This window comes from Meleagris gallopavo, chromosome 10, assembly GCF_000146605.3.
Source record: "Meleagris gallopavo isolate NT-WF06-2002-E0010 breed Aviagen turkey brand Nicholas breeding stock chromosome 10, Turkey_5.1, whole genome shotgun sequence".
In the NCBI taxonomy this organism is placed as follows: Eukaryota; Metazoa; Chordata; class Aves; order Galliformes; family Phasianidae; genus Meleagris; species Meleagris gallopavo.
In genome coordinates this window covers 14,250,635-14,263,495 of record NC_015020.2, presented here as the reverse complement: position 1 = coordinate 14,263,495, position 12,861 = coordinate 14,250,635, and the positions used below count along the sequence as shown (strand labels likewise).

At 44.0% G+C, this 12,861-nt stretch overlaps 1 protein-coding gene across 1 annotated transcript in view; it reads left to right on the top strand.

The window, feature by feature from the left end:
- C10H1orf21 (chromosome 10 C1orf21 homolog) overlaps nucleotides 1–12,861 on the top strand; it is a 47,544-nt gene that overhangs the window by 17,659 nt on the left and 17,024 nt on the right. The window contains exon 2 of the mRNA XM_010715839.1: nucleotides 1,263–1,357. Coding sequence (XP_010714141.1) covers nucleotides 1,263–1,357 — 95 coding nt within the window. The remainder of the gene's footprint in view (nucleotides 1–1,262; nucleotides 1,358–12,861) is intronic.

Here is a 12,861-nt window from a genome sequence, read left to right as displayed (position 1 = left end):
TTAAACCCAGGAAAATCCATTTCTGTTTTGTTTTCCCCTGAGCAAGGGACAAATTGCTTGACACCCCAAGGAATGGGTTGAAAACGCCATTAATAAGGTTTGTGTGGTTTCTTTCCATTAGTCCAGGTTTCGTCTTTTATTCCCATCTTACTGTATCTCATTTCATTTTGCACTGATATGCTTACTGAGGCTGCAGTCCCTGTTTCTCTTCTGCATGGTTTGTCCTGGTGGGAGGAATGGGACCCCAGAGCTCTGGGCACCCTTCCTGTGAGTTGGCTTGCTGCACAGAAAACCCAGGTAAAAAGCCCTAATAGTTCCCTGTTGGTATTGCAATCACTGGGCTCCTGAGCTTGAGAGAAAGGAAGTGAAGAATCCCTTTTCCCAAAATCCCCGGGAGTTTGGGAATGTCGTGTCCAAGTAAAGAAAACCCAACTCTGAGTGATGCTGTTTGCATCCGCAGGTAAAAGGACATTGCAGGGCTGGCACTGGAGCTGGCAGCTCTCTGAAAAGCTGAAGCATGATAGAGTAGTAAGGGCAAAGCAGTCCTACTTCTTTCTTTACTTACTTCTCTTTTTCCTTGTTTGCATGTAGGATCTCTCCCGGGGTGATTTTCACATGTAGGAAAAATGGTTGTGGTGAGGAGTGGGGGAGGAGAGTTGCCTGGGAGCGTGCTGTCTGTCATGGGGTACCTTTTAGCTCCACTGAAACAGTGCAGGAGAAATAATGGAAAAAATGCAGTGTTTTGGAGTGGTTTTTTTGTTCTGCTTTTTTTCTTAGATTTTTAACCTAATTTTTAATTTGCCTTTCGCAGCATTGCTTGATTTTTTTGTTTTTTAATGCAGAGAACATAGAGGAGCAGCCTCTGTCGTAGCTGTGTGTATTGCTTCCTTGCCCACTGCCAATGAAAAACCTGGGAGGCTGCAAGAGCCAAGAGCTTCTTTATATTCAGATGATCTACACAGGAAACCAGGGAGCCTGGGAAGAGTGTGTCCTCTCACATACCCAGTATCCACTCTTTATAGGGCCAGGCAGGAGAGCTGCCCACCCATCTCTGGAGGCCAGACTGAAGCTTCAGCCAGAAACATCCTTGGTAGCAGTCCCATTTAAGCCTTTCAAACTACAGACATGTGGGTTTTAGTTGCCTTGCTGGATGAGGGCCTTTCTCTAGTCAGCTGTTTTGGTTTCAGGTTTTTCTTTTTTCCCGGTTGCCGAACTACGCTGGTTCAAAACTTTTTTTTTTCTTTTTTTTTCTTGGTGCTCAGATGAGTATAGGATCAAACCAGTGGAAGAGGTCAAATACATGAAAAATGGGGGAGAAGATGATCAGAAAATAGCAGCCAGGAACCAAGAAAACTTGGTAAGGATTGAACTTATCACTTCTCTAATGAAATAACGTGGCTGTGCTTTTGTAATGAAATATGCAACATGCAGCACATTCAGCCTGCAGCTTACACACAGCAAGAGGACTTCCCTGACAATGCCATACCTGGCTGTGAAGATCACGTGGACAGTGTGAAATATGACTTTGCTTCCTGCTTGTCTTTCTGAATTAGGCTCTGCAGGGAGTGTTTCCGTGATTATACTCACCTCCCTTGCAGATGTAAATATATACGGTTTGAAATATGTGTGTCTGTCTTGCAAACGAGTTGGTGGTAAAACGGCAGCACCCTGCCATGATAAAATAACCTATTTAAGTAGATGCTATTTGCTCTGTGCTTCATGGTTTTACATATTTTAAAATTCACCATTCAAAGTAGAAAAAGAAGTACACTCACAGCAGGGCAGCTGCAGGATTTTGCATGCGTTGTGTTTTCCCTGACTGGAGCAGCTTGCTGGCTCACCGTCGCACCATCAGGAAGGAGGTGCCAGCTCAGTACCACTAGAAATAGCTGGAATACCACTGATGTGGTTTAAATCATGGCTGAGTCACCTCTGGCATTTGTCAGAAGTCATCTCCCGTCTTCTAAAGCCGGAGGAATATAGGTTGTGTAATGGGCTAGCTGGGGTTTGGCCCAGTTTAATTTTCTGAAGACATTTCAGTTGTGTATGGAATTCCACATCTGGTTCCACTCATTCTTTGCAGCTTTCTTCACCTAGGATTGTTTTTCCTCCTCCCCCCATCAGTAATACCAAATGGGGAACATCAACAGCAGATTTTGGTGGACCTGTTACCATTATCACCAGCTCAAGATTTGCTTTTTGCCGTCAGTGGAAAGCTGGACACAGAGCCACCACAAATTTTCCTCTTGCTGAAGATGCATGGAGGAGGGTGAGCAAGCTCCAGGCAGTCTGGATGCCTTCCATCCCTCTTCTAGATGCACGTGCTTGCAGTACAAAACAGCTACACGTGTCTTCTTGCTCTGTGAGCAGTTTATTTTGCTGGGTAATATCCTAATGCAGGTGCTTGAGGAGCACACAACGTGATTTCTGCTTTGCTCTCCAGATTAGCCCTGTGCAACCTGCAGCGTTGCATTGCTGACGCTCCAGTGGATGGCACAACCTCAGCTTGCAGTAGGGTGCTGGGGATTCTTTACTAAGCACTGCTGAGATCATCACCTTTCCTAGTAGCATCCGCAGTGCCCTCAGCATGACTGCAATGTAAGCACCTTTGTTTTGAGCTGGGAGGAGTGTGACTGTGAGAATTTTCGCTCATTTTAGAGACTTGGTGCTTTGCTGTGCTCATTTTTTTCTGTTTTCCTGTGGAAAAAAGCCTATGAGCTTAAAGATGTTTTAAATTTTCAGCTGCATTTAGGCAGAAGGTTAATGCCACTTGAGTGGCAACCAGGAAGAGTTCAGGGAGCCGTAGGTCTGCTGAGGTGACACAGCACATGCCAACGTTTTGTGCTTTGATTGGTGACTGCTTTCTGGCAGCACTTAAGCGTTAGTCTGATTAAATTTAGCAAGAGACATTTCTACAGCACAGGGCTCACTGTTTGATTATTGATGCTTGATGAGAGCAGTGGGTTTGGCAGAAAGTGTAACTTAATGTGGGGCTGGGAGAGCTAGTAGAGCTTTCTTGTCCGTTTATCTACTGGGAGAAAAAGAGAATAATGCAAGAAAGTCTTCGATCAGACAGGTTGTATATACTTTAAAACAAAAACCCTCCCGAAACACCAAAAAGGCTTTACTTTCCTCTCCCTCATCTTACTATAAGGAGATTACACCGACTGTAAATGCATGCAGCTCTTAATCTTGGGAATTGTCAAGTCCTCATCCTTCCTAGGTTTTCAAGGGTGTTTCACTTCTCCTTAGTAAACATGTTTAGTTCACTGCCTAGAGGATGAGTTAAGCTGCCCATCATTCAAGCTTTAGTTTTCTTAACGTGTGAAAAGCTGGCAAGCACTTACATAATCCCATCTTCTGATCAGACATTTCCAGGCAACAGAAATGTTCGGAACAAGGAAAGGCGGTGGGAGAATCAGCCAGCCCTTTTCCTTCCTCCCTCTCTCCTTAATTCCACCTTTTGCTGTTGTCACAGCTGCTAACTCATATCTCCTTCTGAAATGGGGCTGGAGGAGATGGTGTTGTCTCCTGTGGAGCTGGCACTGGGGGGTTGGACAAAGCTCCGTTCCTGGGGCACCATCTTCTTGGCTTCCTCCTGGAGGGTAATCAGGGCTCACAACTGGAGCAGGGCTGACAGTGTAGCACAGAAATACTCTGCAGACATATCAGCAACAAGAATGGCTGTGGTAGGGCTGCACGACAGGCAGAGCAGAAGATACTCCACGTGAAGAAACTCTGGCAGAACGAAAGACCTCATTGAATTAAAATGTGGGTTGTTGACAGAAAAAAAAATAAGAAAAAAAGTTAAGCTTGTTTCTTATTCACTGCTTTACCCAGATCATTTTTGCTTTTTTTCCCACTTACTGCAGGGATATCTTCAATCCTGGTTGAAGAGAAAGGATAGCGGGCTGATTTGCTCATGAGATGTCATTTGTGTGGGGGAAGAAGTGAGCATGCTCTAGAGCAGGATCTGCCTGGAAACTTGTGGGATCAGGGACTGATGGGGACAGGGGCTGCCTCTTGCAGGGCCAGAGGCAAGCTCCAGCATCTTCCTGGCCTTCTTGTGGTTCCCCATAATTTTGAGGGCAGTATGGGTTGCTTGTGCAGTACTGAAAAGAGTTCAAGGGTTTTATGTTAGCCATAACCCAAACTGAAGGTTTGTACCAACTTTGGGTTTATTACTCAGATCTGGGGTTTTCTTTCGGCTTTGAATGCAAGCGAAAGCTGATTGTGGCTACTTCATTACCTTGAAGAGCTAAAATGCTAAAAATCAGCAAGTATCAATCTTTTTAAAAGTTAAATCTACTCTAAAAAATACAAGCAGAAATAAATAACACATTTTTACTATTTCTAAAGGCCTGGGTTTTTTTGTTTTGTTTTGTTTTTTGTTTTGTTTTGTTTAGAAAGGACTTACTGTTTAGTTCTACATCATCATATTAAATATACAAAGCAGAATCATAACAGCCTATTTAACATTCATCATAGGACTAATTTAATTATCCTCACCGCCATCCTCTTGGAGCATTGATAGTTTTCCACTCTAAAATTTTATTGCAGAATAGGGTAAGATAAGATGTGCTATATTCATGCAGCTTTGGAAACTTGATGAGTATCAGTTTTCCTTTGAGACTTTGCAGTGGTACAGAGGCCTCTGAGAACATCAGATATCTAACTTTGTGTTAGACAGTTGACTCGATATTTATCACAGTTCAGTTCTTGGATGCTTTTGTACCTTTTACTAAGAGGAATTGTTTCCTAATCTGTCATGCCACAATATTACCTATTGGAGCTACCTGTTTTGTTATCCAGCCCTCAAAACTTTGGGGCATAATGCTCTGTTGTCCTGAAGCTCAGTAGTGGAATTGTATGGTGGAGATTGAGATGGATTGCTGTTGGAACTGGAAGAAAATTGTACTTCTGTACTGTATTTCTGTATTGTGCTTGCTATCTTTCATTCCACCTTTAACAATACAAGCGTAATACCTTGCATTTTCCTTCCAGTAGGTATAAGCTTCCTTTTAACTTACCTCCAAATGTACTTTTTTTGTCAGCCTTGTGTGCGCTGTTATTTCCAGTGTCTTGAGCTTCTCCAGCCAATGTAGCATTCAGCTTGGTAATATTCAGTTCTGCACAGCCTTGGTGTCTGGAGATCTGTCTCCAATGCCAGTACCATCTTCTGCTGTGATGTGTTAGAAGTATATCGCAGTACCTGACAGATGAAGTGCATGAAATTAAAAGCCTGGCAGAAGAGGATAAATGAAGCAACTTTAATACCTATATACAAAAGTGAATATGCTGTGCCTAATATAAATATTTAATTGAGTATCCAAAATATGTTCTCATAGATCTATCAACCAGATAAACATTCTGTGAGATGTGATGCAAATATTGACACATGCTTCAATTCCTGACTGAGTTAGGCAAGTATTGCTTCAATTCTATTCTCAAGTTCCCCAATCTATCTATATATATAAGCTACTACTCTCCCTGGTTAAATTTATTGGGGATATTTATGGTGTTTTCTTGTCTACACATGTAAAAAAACCCACAGATGGCTCTGCAAATGTAAGTATACAATATGATTAGTTTGGTATTTTAAAGTGTTTAACTCCACTGCTGCTTATTGTTTCTAGACAGGCTTAGAATTGCTGTGTTTGAAATGTGTAAGTCTATACAGTCGTAGTGCACTGCCAGAGAGCATTATAAAAATTAAAATTAGCATCATTTTCATGTATACTACAGCATCAAGATTTCAGGCTGTAGGTTTCCTAATGATTGCAACAAGAGCATTGTGAAGTGAGCTCCCATTGCACTCTGCTTATCAAGGGAACTAAAGCCTGAGACCGCAGGCCTCCATCCTTAGCAGGAAGGGGCATTTTTAGTTTTTGTCTGCCCTGAAGTTTGGGGCTGCCTTAAGCCCTGGTTTGCTTGTCTAGCTGAGGCCAGGAGCATCAGGCAGCAGACCACAGCATCCTGCAGTGCTGCAGCAATTGCATGGGTTTGGTTCCTTGTCTGCTGTCAGGGCTGCATGTCTGTGCATCTGTCTGCCTAAGCAGAAGTGACTGTTAGCTTCTCTGTCCCATTTTCCTTTCTCCTCCATTCTTTCCAGATGTAATGCCTGTGTTCAGCAAAACTCTCAAAGATGCTGAGGGCTGTTAAGTTGAAATTTGGGCACAAAAACATGAAAAAATTGGATAATTCCGGGGAGAAAAAGATTGAAACATCGTTTGCGGGGAGTGGGGGCTGCTCTGGGGGCATAATAATAATAAAAGGGCAAAGTAAACAGTACTGGATGACTTGGTATTGTGGCAGGGTTGCTCACAGGCTGGTGTGGCACCCAGCCCTTGCTCTGTCAGCATCTCCTACAGTCCTGGGAGTTGGAAAAGAGAGCTGAGAAGTTGCAGGCCATGAAGCAGGGCTGCTCCCCACCATGTTTTCCCTCAAGTAGAGAAATCCTGGATGCTGCAGCAGCCAAATCCTCCTGCCCCAAAGGAGGTCTGTGCAAGCAGGTCACAGAGGCTGCTCAAAGATGCTCTATTCAGGCTGTTCTTGCCTTGAGTTTATGGAAAACAACTCAGAACAAAAGAAGCTGCTTCAAAATAAGTAAGTAAATGAAAGCCAGGAAAAAAAACGTGAAAGTAACTCAGTGAAGGAGTGCTGAGCATAGAGCCAAGCTCCTTTCAGCTGTAGGTAGCAAGGGTTGCACTGGGGTGAGGGAGGCAGTGCCTTTCCCCCAGGCGTAGCCACTGAGTGCAGCACTTGGGCAAGGCAAGCCGTGGGTAGCACCAAGCAAGGAGGAGTTATTACCCCAGAATTTCCTGCAGGAGGACATGGTTGCTTATTAAGGATGCTTTCCTGCAGTCTTCATTGGTAGAATTCGGACCAGGGTGCACTCCCAGTTTGCCTTCTGCATTCCCCAGGGAAATTACAGTTTTCAAGTCACCCTCTGGACTTCTGCAAAATTTCAGATTCCAGTTAAATGCTGCAGAATTGGTATCAGTAGTAAAAAAGGATGTAAGTACTGCGTTTCAGTTTTCATGAGCCTGCTTCTGGAGCCTTTTTGGAAGAAAGGCATTTGAAACGGATTTAGCAGTGCATGGAAAGAATGTTGTTACTGGAATCTGTTACTTTAAACACCACGCAATTAGCTTTTATCCCTATTGCCTATTTCAGTTTAAATGTGCAGTGATATTCTTCAAAGAATGGTTTCTTTTAATGAATTTGTGTCAGTTTGAGCTCATTTAACTTACGGGTCACTGCATGTTATATAGAGATGAAAGTAAATGATCACAGTAAGTATTAATTTCCTCTGGATCCCATAAAAAATTTTGATGAAAGAGGCATTAATTTTTCTTTTAGTATCTGACTTCTGAAAATCTAGAGAATAAGTTGATACTATTAAGATTTTTAGCAAGTCAGAAGCAGTATGAAAACTAAGTATGTTCCAGGTACGTTGCTTCAGACTAGTCTGTATTTCAGTCTCCACCCTCTGTTAACTAAGCCACAGAGTATTCTGTTGGGATGTGCAGTGAGACATTCTGATCAGGATGTGATTTTAAAGTAGAGAAAGCTTAAAAAATATATATTTCTTTGCAAGCATATTAAAGTAATGGTGTCCCAATGCAGTATATACTTGAGCCTTACATGTTTGCTAGGGAAAAAAGCAGTCGAGTTCTAATGCCCAAGTTATGCTTTGCTCTTGCTGGGTCAGATATAAATCTCTGGTGATGTATTTGTGATCCCACAGAGATGTTTGCATCAGTTGCAGAAGCTGATTGTTTTCTGTATCGGTCATGCTTGACTGTATTTCTATCATTTGAATGGGTGGAATATCTGTATGTTAAGGCATTGCCACGAAGATAAAATGTTTCTCATATCCTTTCATTGTCAGTGTCCTCGTTCTCGAGGTTGCCTGCTGCACCAAGGCTGTGTGTATGTTTTGGACAGAAAAATTCAATGATAATCTCCGGAGGGAAGCGTAGAGATGGACACTGCTCCCCCCGTGGCCTCTTGTGTGCTCCACCCTGCTGCACTGCCAGCATCAGCTGCTTGGCCATCAGTCAGCTGGCAGAATACATAGGTTACAGGTGAAGTTGGTTGTTTAAATACATTAGACATAAAGCTTGGGAAGTTTACGGTCTGTCTTCTGTGATCTTAAGGACTAGAAACCTTGTTCTATTTTTTTTTAGAGTTGCCATTCTTTTTCTTTGAGAACTTGAGGGTCTCTGAGCTTCACTTGTAGAATTTAATAATAAGGTTGCCCAAGGAGGCTGTGGATGCCCTATCCCCGGAGGCATTCAAGGCCAGGCTGGATGTGGCTCTGGGCAGCCTGGTCTGCTGGTTGGTGACCTGCACACAGCACAGGGGTTGAAACTAGATGATCATGATTCTATGATTCTCAATTTTGGTTTGAATATAGCACTGCACCCGGAGGAGAACATTCTGGGGGCTGACAACTGGGATGGGCACATTCAGACTCAAACTGAGTATGTTGGTTTTGCTTTAGTGAAGCCGAGATCGTACCTTCTGTGGGACGTGAAGTGTTGGTTTCAGGCAAGTTCTTCTGGCAATCAGTACCTGTTTGGGGGAGCTTGCTGTCAATGTTGCTGCTTTTTGCAGCTGAGAAAGTGTTTTCTTCAGTGAACGCATGCAGCCAGTATCTTTAAAGACAAGAGGTAGGTGCCAGCTCAGTCTCAGGGGCAGCTGTGTGCTGTGCCTTCAGGGCATGGTGCAGTGCTGGGCTCCTCCACAGCTGCTTCCTTCTCTCTGTGTCTTTGCTCCTGCATTCACTGCATCCCTGTGAGTGACATGCAAGGAACAGGACATCTCCCTAGGCCACGGAGCTGCTGGGGCCTCTGCATGGGAGCTTCTGAAAGCTCAGTGTCTCCTTTCTTAGGAAAGCAACACAAATATTTTCCAATATCCAATCCATACGAGACTGTATTCATAGCCTATGTTATTTTTAGTGTGTTCTCTTTTCATTCCTCTGGGCTGCTCAGTAAGAAAAGCAGCTTGCAGTATAACTCAGAATGAGAAGTACTTGCAGGAATAAGAACTGTAGAAGGAGAGCAGAGAGCACTAATTATTAAACTAATCTTCAGGAAGAGAGTTTGTGTTGTGTGCTGAATGAGAATGAACTGATACTTTGAACGTTTTCAATATTCCCTGCTTTTGCCAGCAGGAGCACATTACTTTGCACAGCACCTGGGAGGGAAACGTTGGCTCACGCTGAGCAGGAGCATTTTTCACCGCTTCAGCCGTTGTTCTGCATGTGCTTGCTTTGATGCTTTGGCTGTGTTCATCACAGTGTGTGGATGAAGTCAGCAAACCTTTACAATCCAATCGGGAATCTGAGCTGAAGGAAACGATATTTTAGATGAGACTATTTAAAACAAGAGCAGACGCTTTTAAGCGGAATATTTGGTGTTTTGTTTGAGTACAGAGGCTGGACACAGGCATTGATCAGCTCAGGCTTGCTGGGACCATGCTCTAGTGCTGGGGCCTTCTCTAGAGCCAAGGGAAGGGGATGTGGAGATGGCTGCTGGCAAGCTTGCCAGCCCCATTCCCTTGCTCCTGCTGGCTTTAGCTCTTCAGTCTGAATTACAGCATGCTTGGAGCCACAGCTAGGGGAATCCAGGTCTCCTTGTACCTTTTTCTGGAATTTTTCAGGATATTAAGTGAAATTAAAGGATTTTTTTTCTTTTTATATATAAGAAACATCTATTGTTGTTATTTATGCCTGACAGATGGCATTGGTGCAGTGTTTTTAACCTCCTTTGGCTGGAGCTGGTGTCCGTGCTCCTGTTTTTAGGCAGAGGGCTAGAGGCTGGAGCTGCCTCTGCGTGCAGGGTCAGGCTTTGCGTGACCCATATGTGAGCTGCATGGTGCTTTGCTCCCCTCAGTGTCATTGCTGGGATGCTAGCAGATGGGGACGTGTGCTGGGGGAGTTTCTGCATTTCAGGCAGTGGGCAGGCTGGCACTGAGCAACAAGGGGAGAGTCGGATCAGGAGAAGGGGAATCTGGGCAGAATGAGAACCTTCAGGTTCAAGGGTTTTTCACTGACAAGAAAAAGAAAACCTAGGAGAAAAAAAGAGTCAGTGGAAAGAAATATGTCCTTATAATTCAGGCTCTTGTGTGGAGGGAGGATGATGCAGTTTGGGATTACATATAGGCACGTTATAAAGTGATATAGCATATACATGAATACTTCCTACTGTCAGGTACAAATCAATCAGGTGCAAAGCAATACTGAACTACACTATCATGCAACTTAACGAAGCAATCTGTTTGCTCTCACCGGGCAGAAAACCTTCTATGGCTTTAAATTATTTGCTCCTTGCTCCTACAAGAGAAAGTATTCGAGTTGAAACGCAGCTCCACGGTGCTGCACTTTCATCTCCCTTACTCACTCTGCACTTGCCCTGCTCAGTCAGTGCTGCTTCTCACTGCCTTATCTCAGGTGGGATCTTGCCATGGGATAGCATCAAAGGCGGGCAAGTAAACAAACTGCTTCATCTACTGGGCATGGGAATGCAAAACCGATGCTTTTTAATAATGTAATAATATTGTATTTGTGCATATCTATATGCATTTAAATAGAAAATGCAGTTTGTATTACAGCAGTGCCTGAAGGCAGTAGCTGGGAATCAGAATTGGCTGTTCTGCTTTGTGAACACGGCATAAAGAAATCTGACCCATCTAACTCCTATCCATCCAAACTATTGCATCCAAACCAGCACTTTTGTCTCCAAATTCATGTGCTTCCAGGAGAGCAACTTGGGGGTAAGTTTCCAAATCCCTCAGTATAAAATAAAAGGCAAACACTGGAGAAAATAAAAATGTAGCCACACAAGAAAGCATGGTGCATTGCCTTCCTTCCCCACTGCCAGGATGTACGGCTGCAGTGTGGGGGATGATTTGGATGAGCGTGGGAGGGAGCGTGCCATCAGGCTGCTGCTTTTCTTCCTTCATTTAGCTGTTTGGTAAAAGGCAGCTGCTGTGCTGGAGAGGGGGCTGCCATATGGGGACGCATGGCAGCAGGGGATGGTTTCGGGATCTGAGACATGCTCAGAACATTCTGCAGCCAGTAAAATGCTGCGTGTTTGCCAGATCTCTTCTTAGGCTTGGGGAGCACACAGCGAGTTGTTGCCTTAGCAAGCAAACTTGAGTTAAATATAGAAAATGCTCAGTCCTTTCAGATGGCTGGGCTCTGAAACCAGCCTCACTGAAGTTGCTTCATAGTCTTCAGGAGTCAAAGTCAAAACGTACCTTATATTTTTTATAAGAGCTTGGCTAGCTGCAGAAATTTAGGAGCTTGTGTGTTCCGGGGTTTGGTGCTCCCGTCTCTGTAAGCCACTCCATCCTGCCCAGCTTTTCCAAAGATCAACATCCGCATGAGAGCACTGAAATAATCCTTCCACTCATTTCCTTCCTGCTGAAAGTGCTCTGCTACAAAGCAGGACTTGAGCCACGCAGTGAGATGCACGGTGATGGCAGACACGAGATGGTGGCAGCTCTTCCCAAAGCGCAGCGTGTTCACAGCGTGCCGTGCATTCAGCTGGTTTTCTGCATCCTCCTTTTGTAAAACGCAACGATGCAAGCAGAGATCCTTCACTGAGCTTCTGCTGTGGCACAGCATCAGCCAGCATTGCTCGGCCTTGCAGTGAGCCGTGGCTGGCCACAGGCCAAGCGTTTGCTAGCTGCAGCCTGCCCACTGCAGCTCCTCTGAGAATAGCCCCAGTGCTCTTTTAATCCAACAGAATAGAGAAAAAGAGAGAGCTTTTAGCAATTGTTGTTTTAATCAGTGTTACAGACATGGAGTTTGGAGGGAAGCTTGCATCTGCTACAAAGCTGAGAAGTGTTCTGGGACTCGGTGCAGTGAGCCAGGGCTGAGCCCTACTGGCTGTGGGGCAGTGGGCATGCAGGTGTCTGCAGTGGGTGCCTCGCTTCAGGAATTCCAGGACATGAGCAGTTTCTCAGCTAATGCTAATTAGGCTTCTAACTCCTTCTGAACTGATCTAAGGCGAGGATTAATTACAAAAGTTTCTCAGTGTTAGAACATGTTTCTTTAGTTAAAGTTCAGTATGCTTTCAGTTAATGATTACTGTAAAAGATTTTTCCTCTACTTAAAATCCCCACATATATCTTTCTATCTTTATATGTAAATAAACACATCTATGAGTTTATCTAAACAACGCTGAATGTTAAATGGGAAAAACACATGAAAGGCCCATGCCCTGCCAGCCCATTCAAAGGCTTAAGAGAGTGGATTCACTTATGCCTCATGGGCTTGGTTGTCTTTTGGAAGCTGTTCTTCTGGCTGCACTTGTTTGCTCAGTTAAATAAAACATGGCATGGATTGTTTTCTTATCTTCATTTAAATAATAAGGGACCTTAGTTCTTCTCTTTTTGTCTGCAAGTGTAGGGGGAGATTGATGGAGTCTCGATGGATCCAGAGGGTCCCATGTTAGATCATTGCTCGGTGAGGCTCCTGCCTCTGAGCTTTGAGTTGTGCACCTTCTAAATCTGAACGTTATTAATACCGTGGTGACATTTCCACAGAGAAGGAAGGATGCAGGGCTTTATAAATAGAATCCATGAAGTAGTGTGAGAGTGAAAATACCTGGATTTACGTCAGCCTCATTTGTTGGCCGTTAAAAAATCCTACGTAAAAATGTTTAAGTGGGCATGTGAAAGGTTTGGTTTGACTTGGTGTGCAGTTATGAAAGGCCAGATGGGAGAACATGTCTTCTCCATGTCTTCTCTGTCTTCTGTGCTCCCTGTTTTCCTGGGATAAATGTTTAGCAGATTCTCACAGTTCAGCAATTCTTGCATGGGCACAGTATCAGAGTGTTCCCT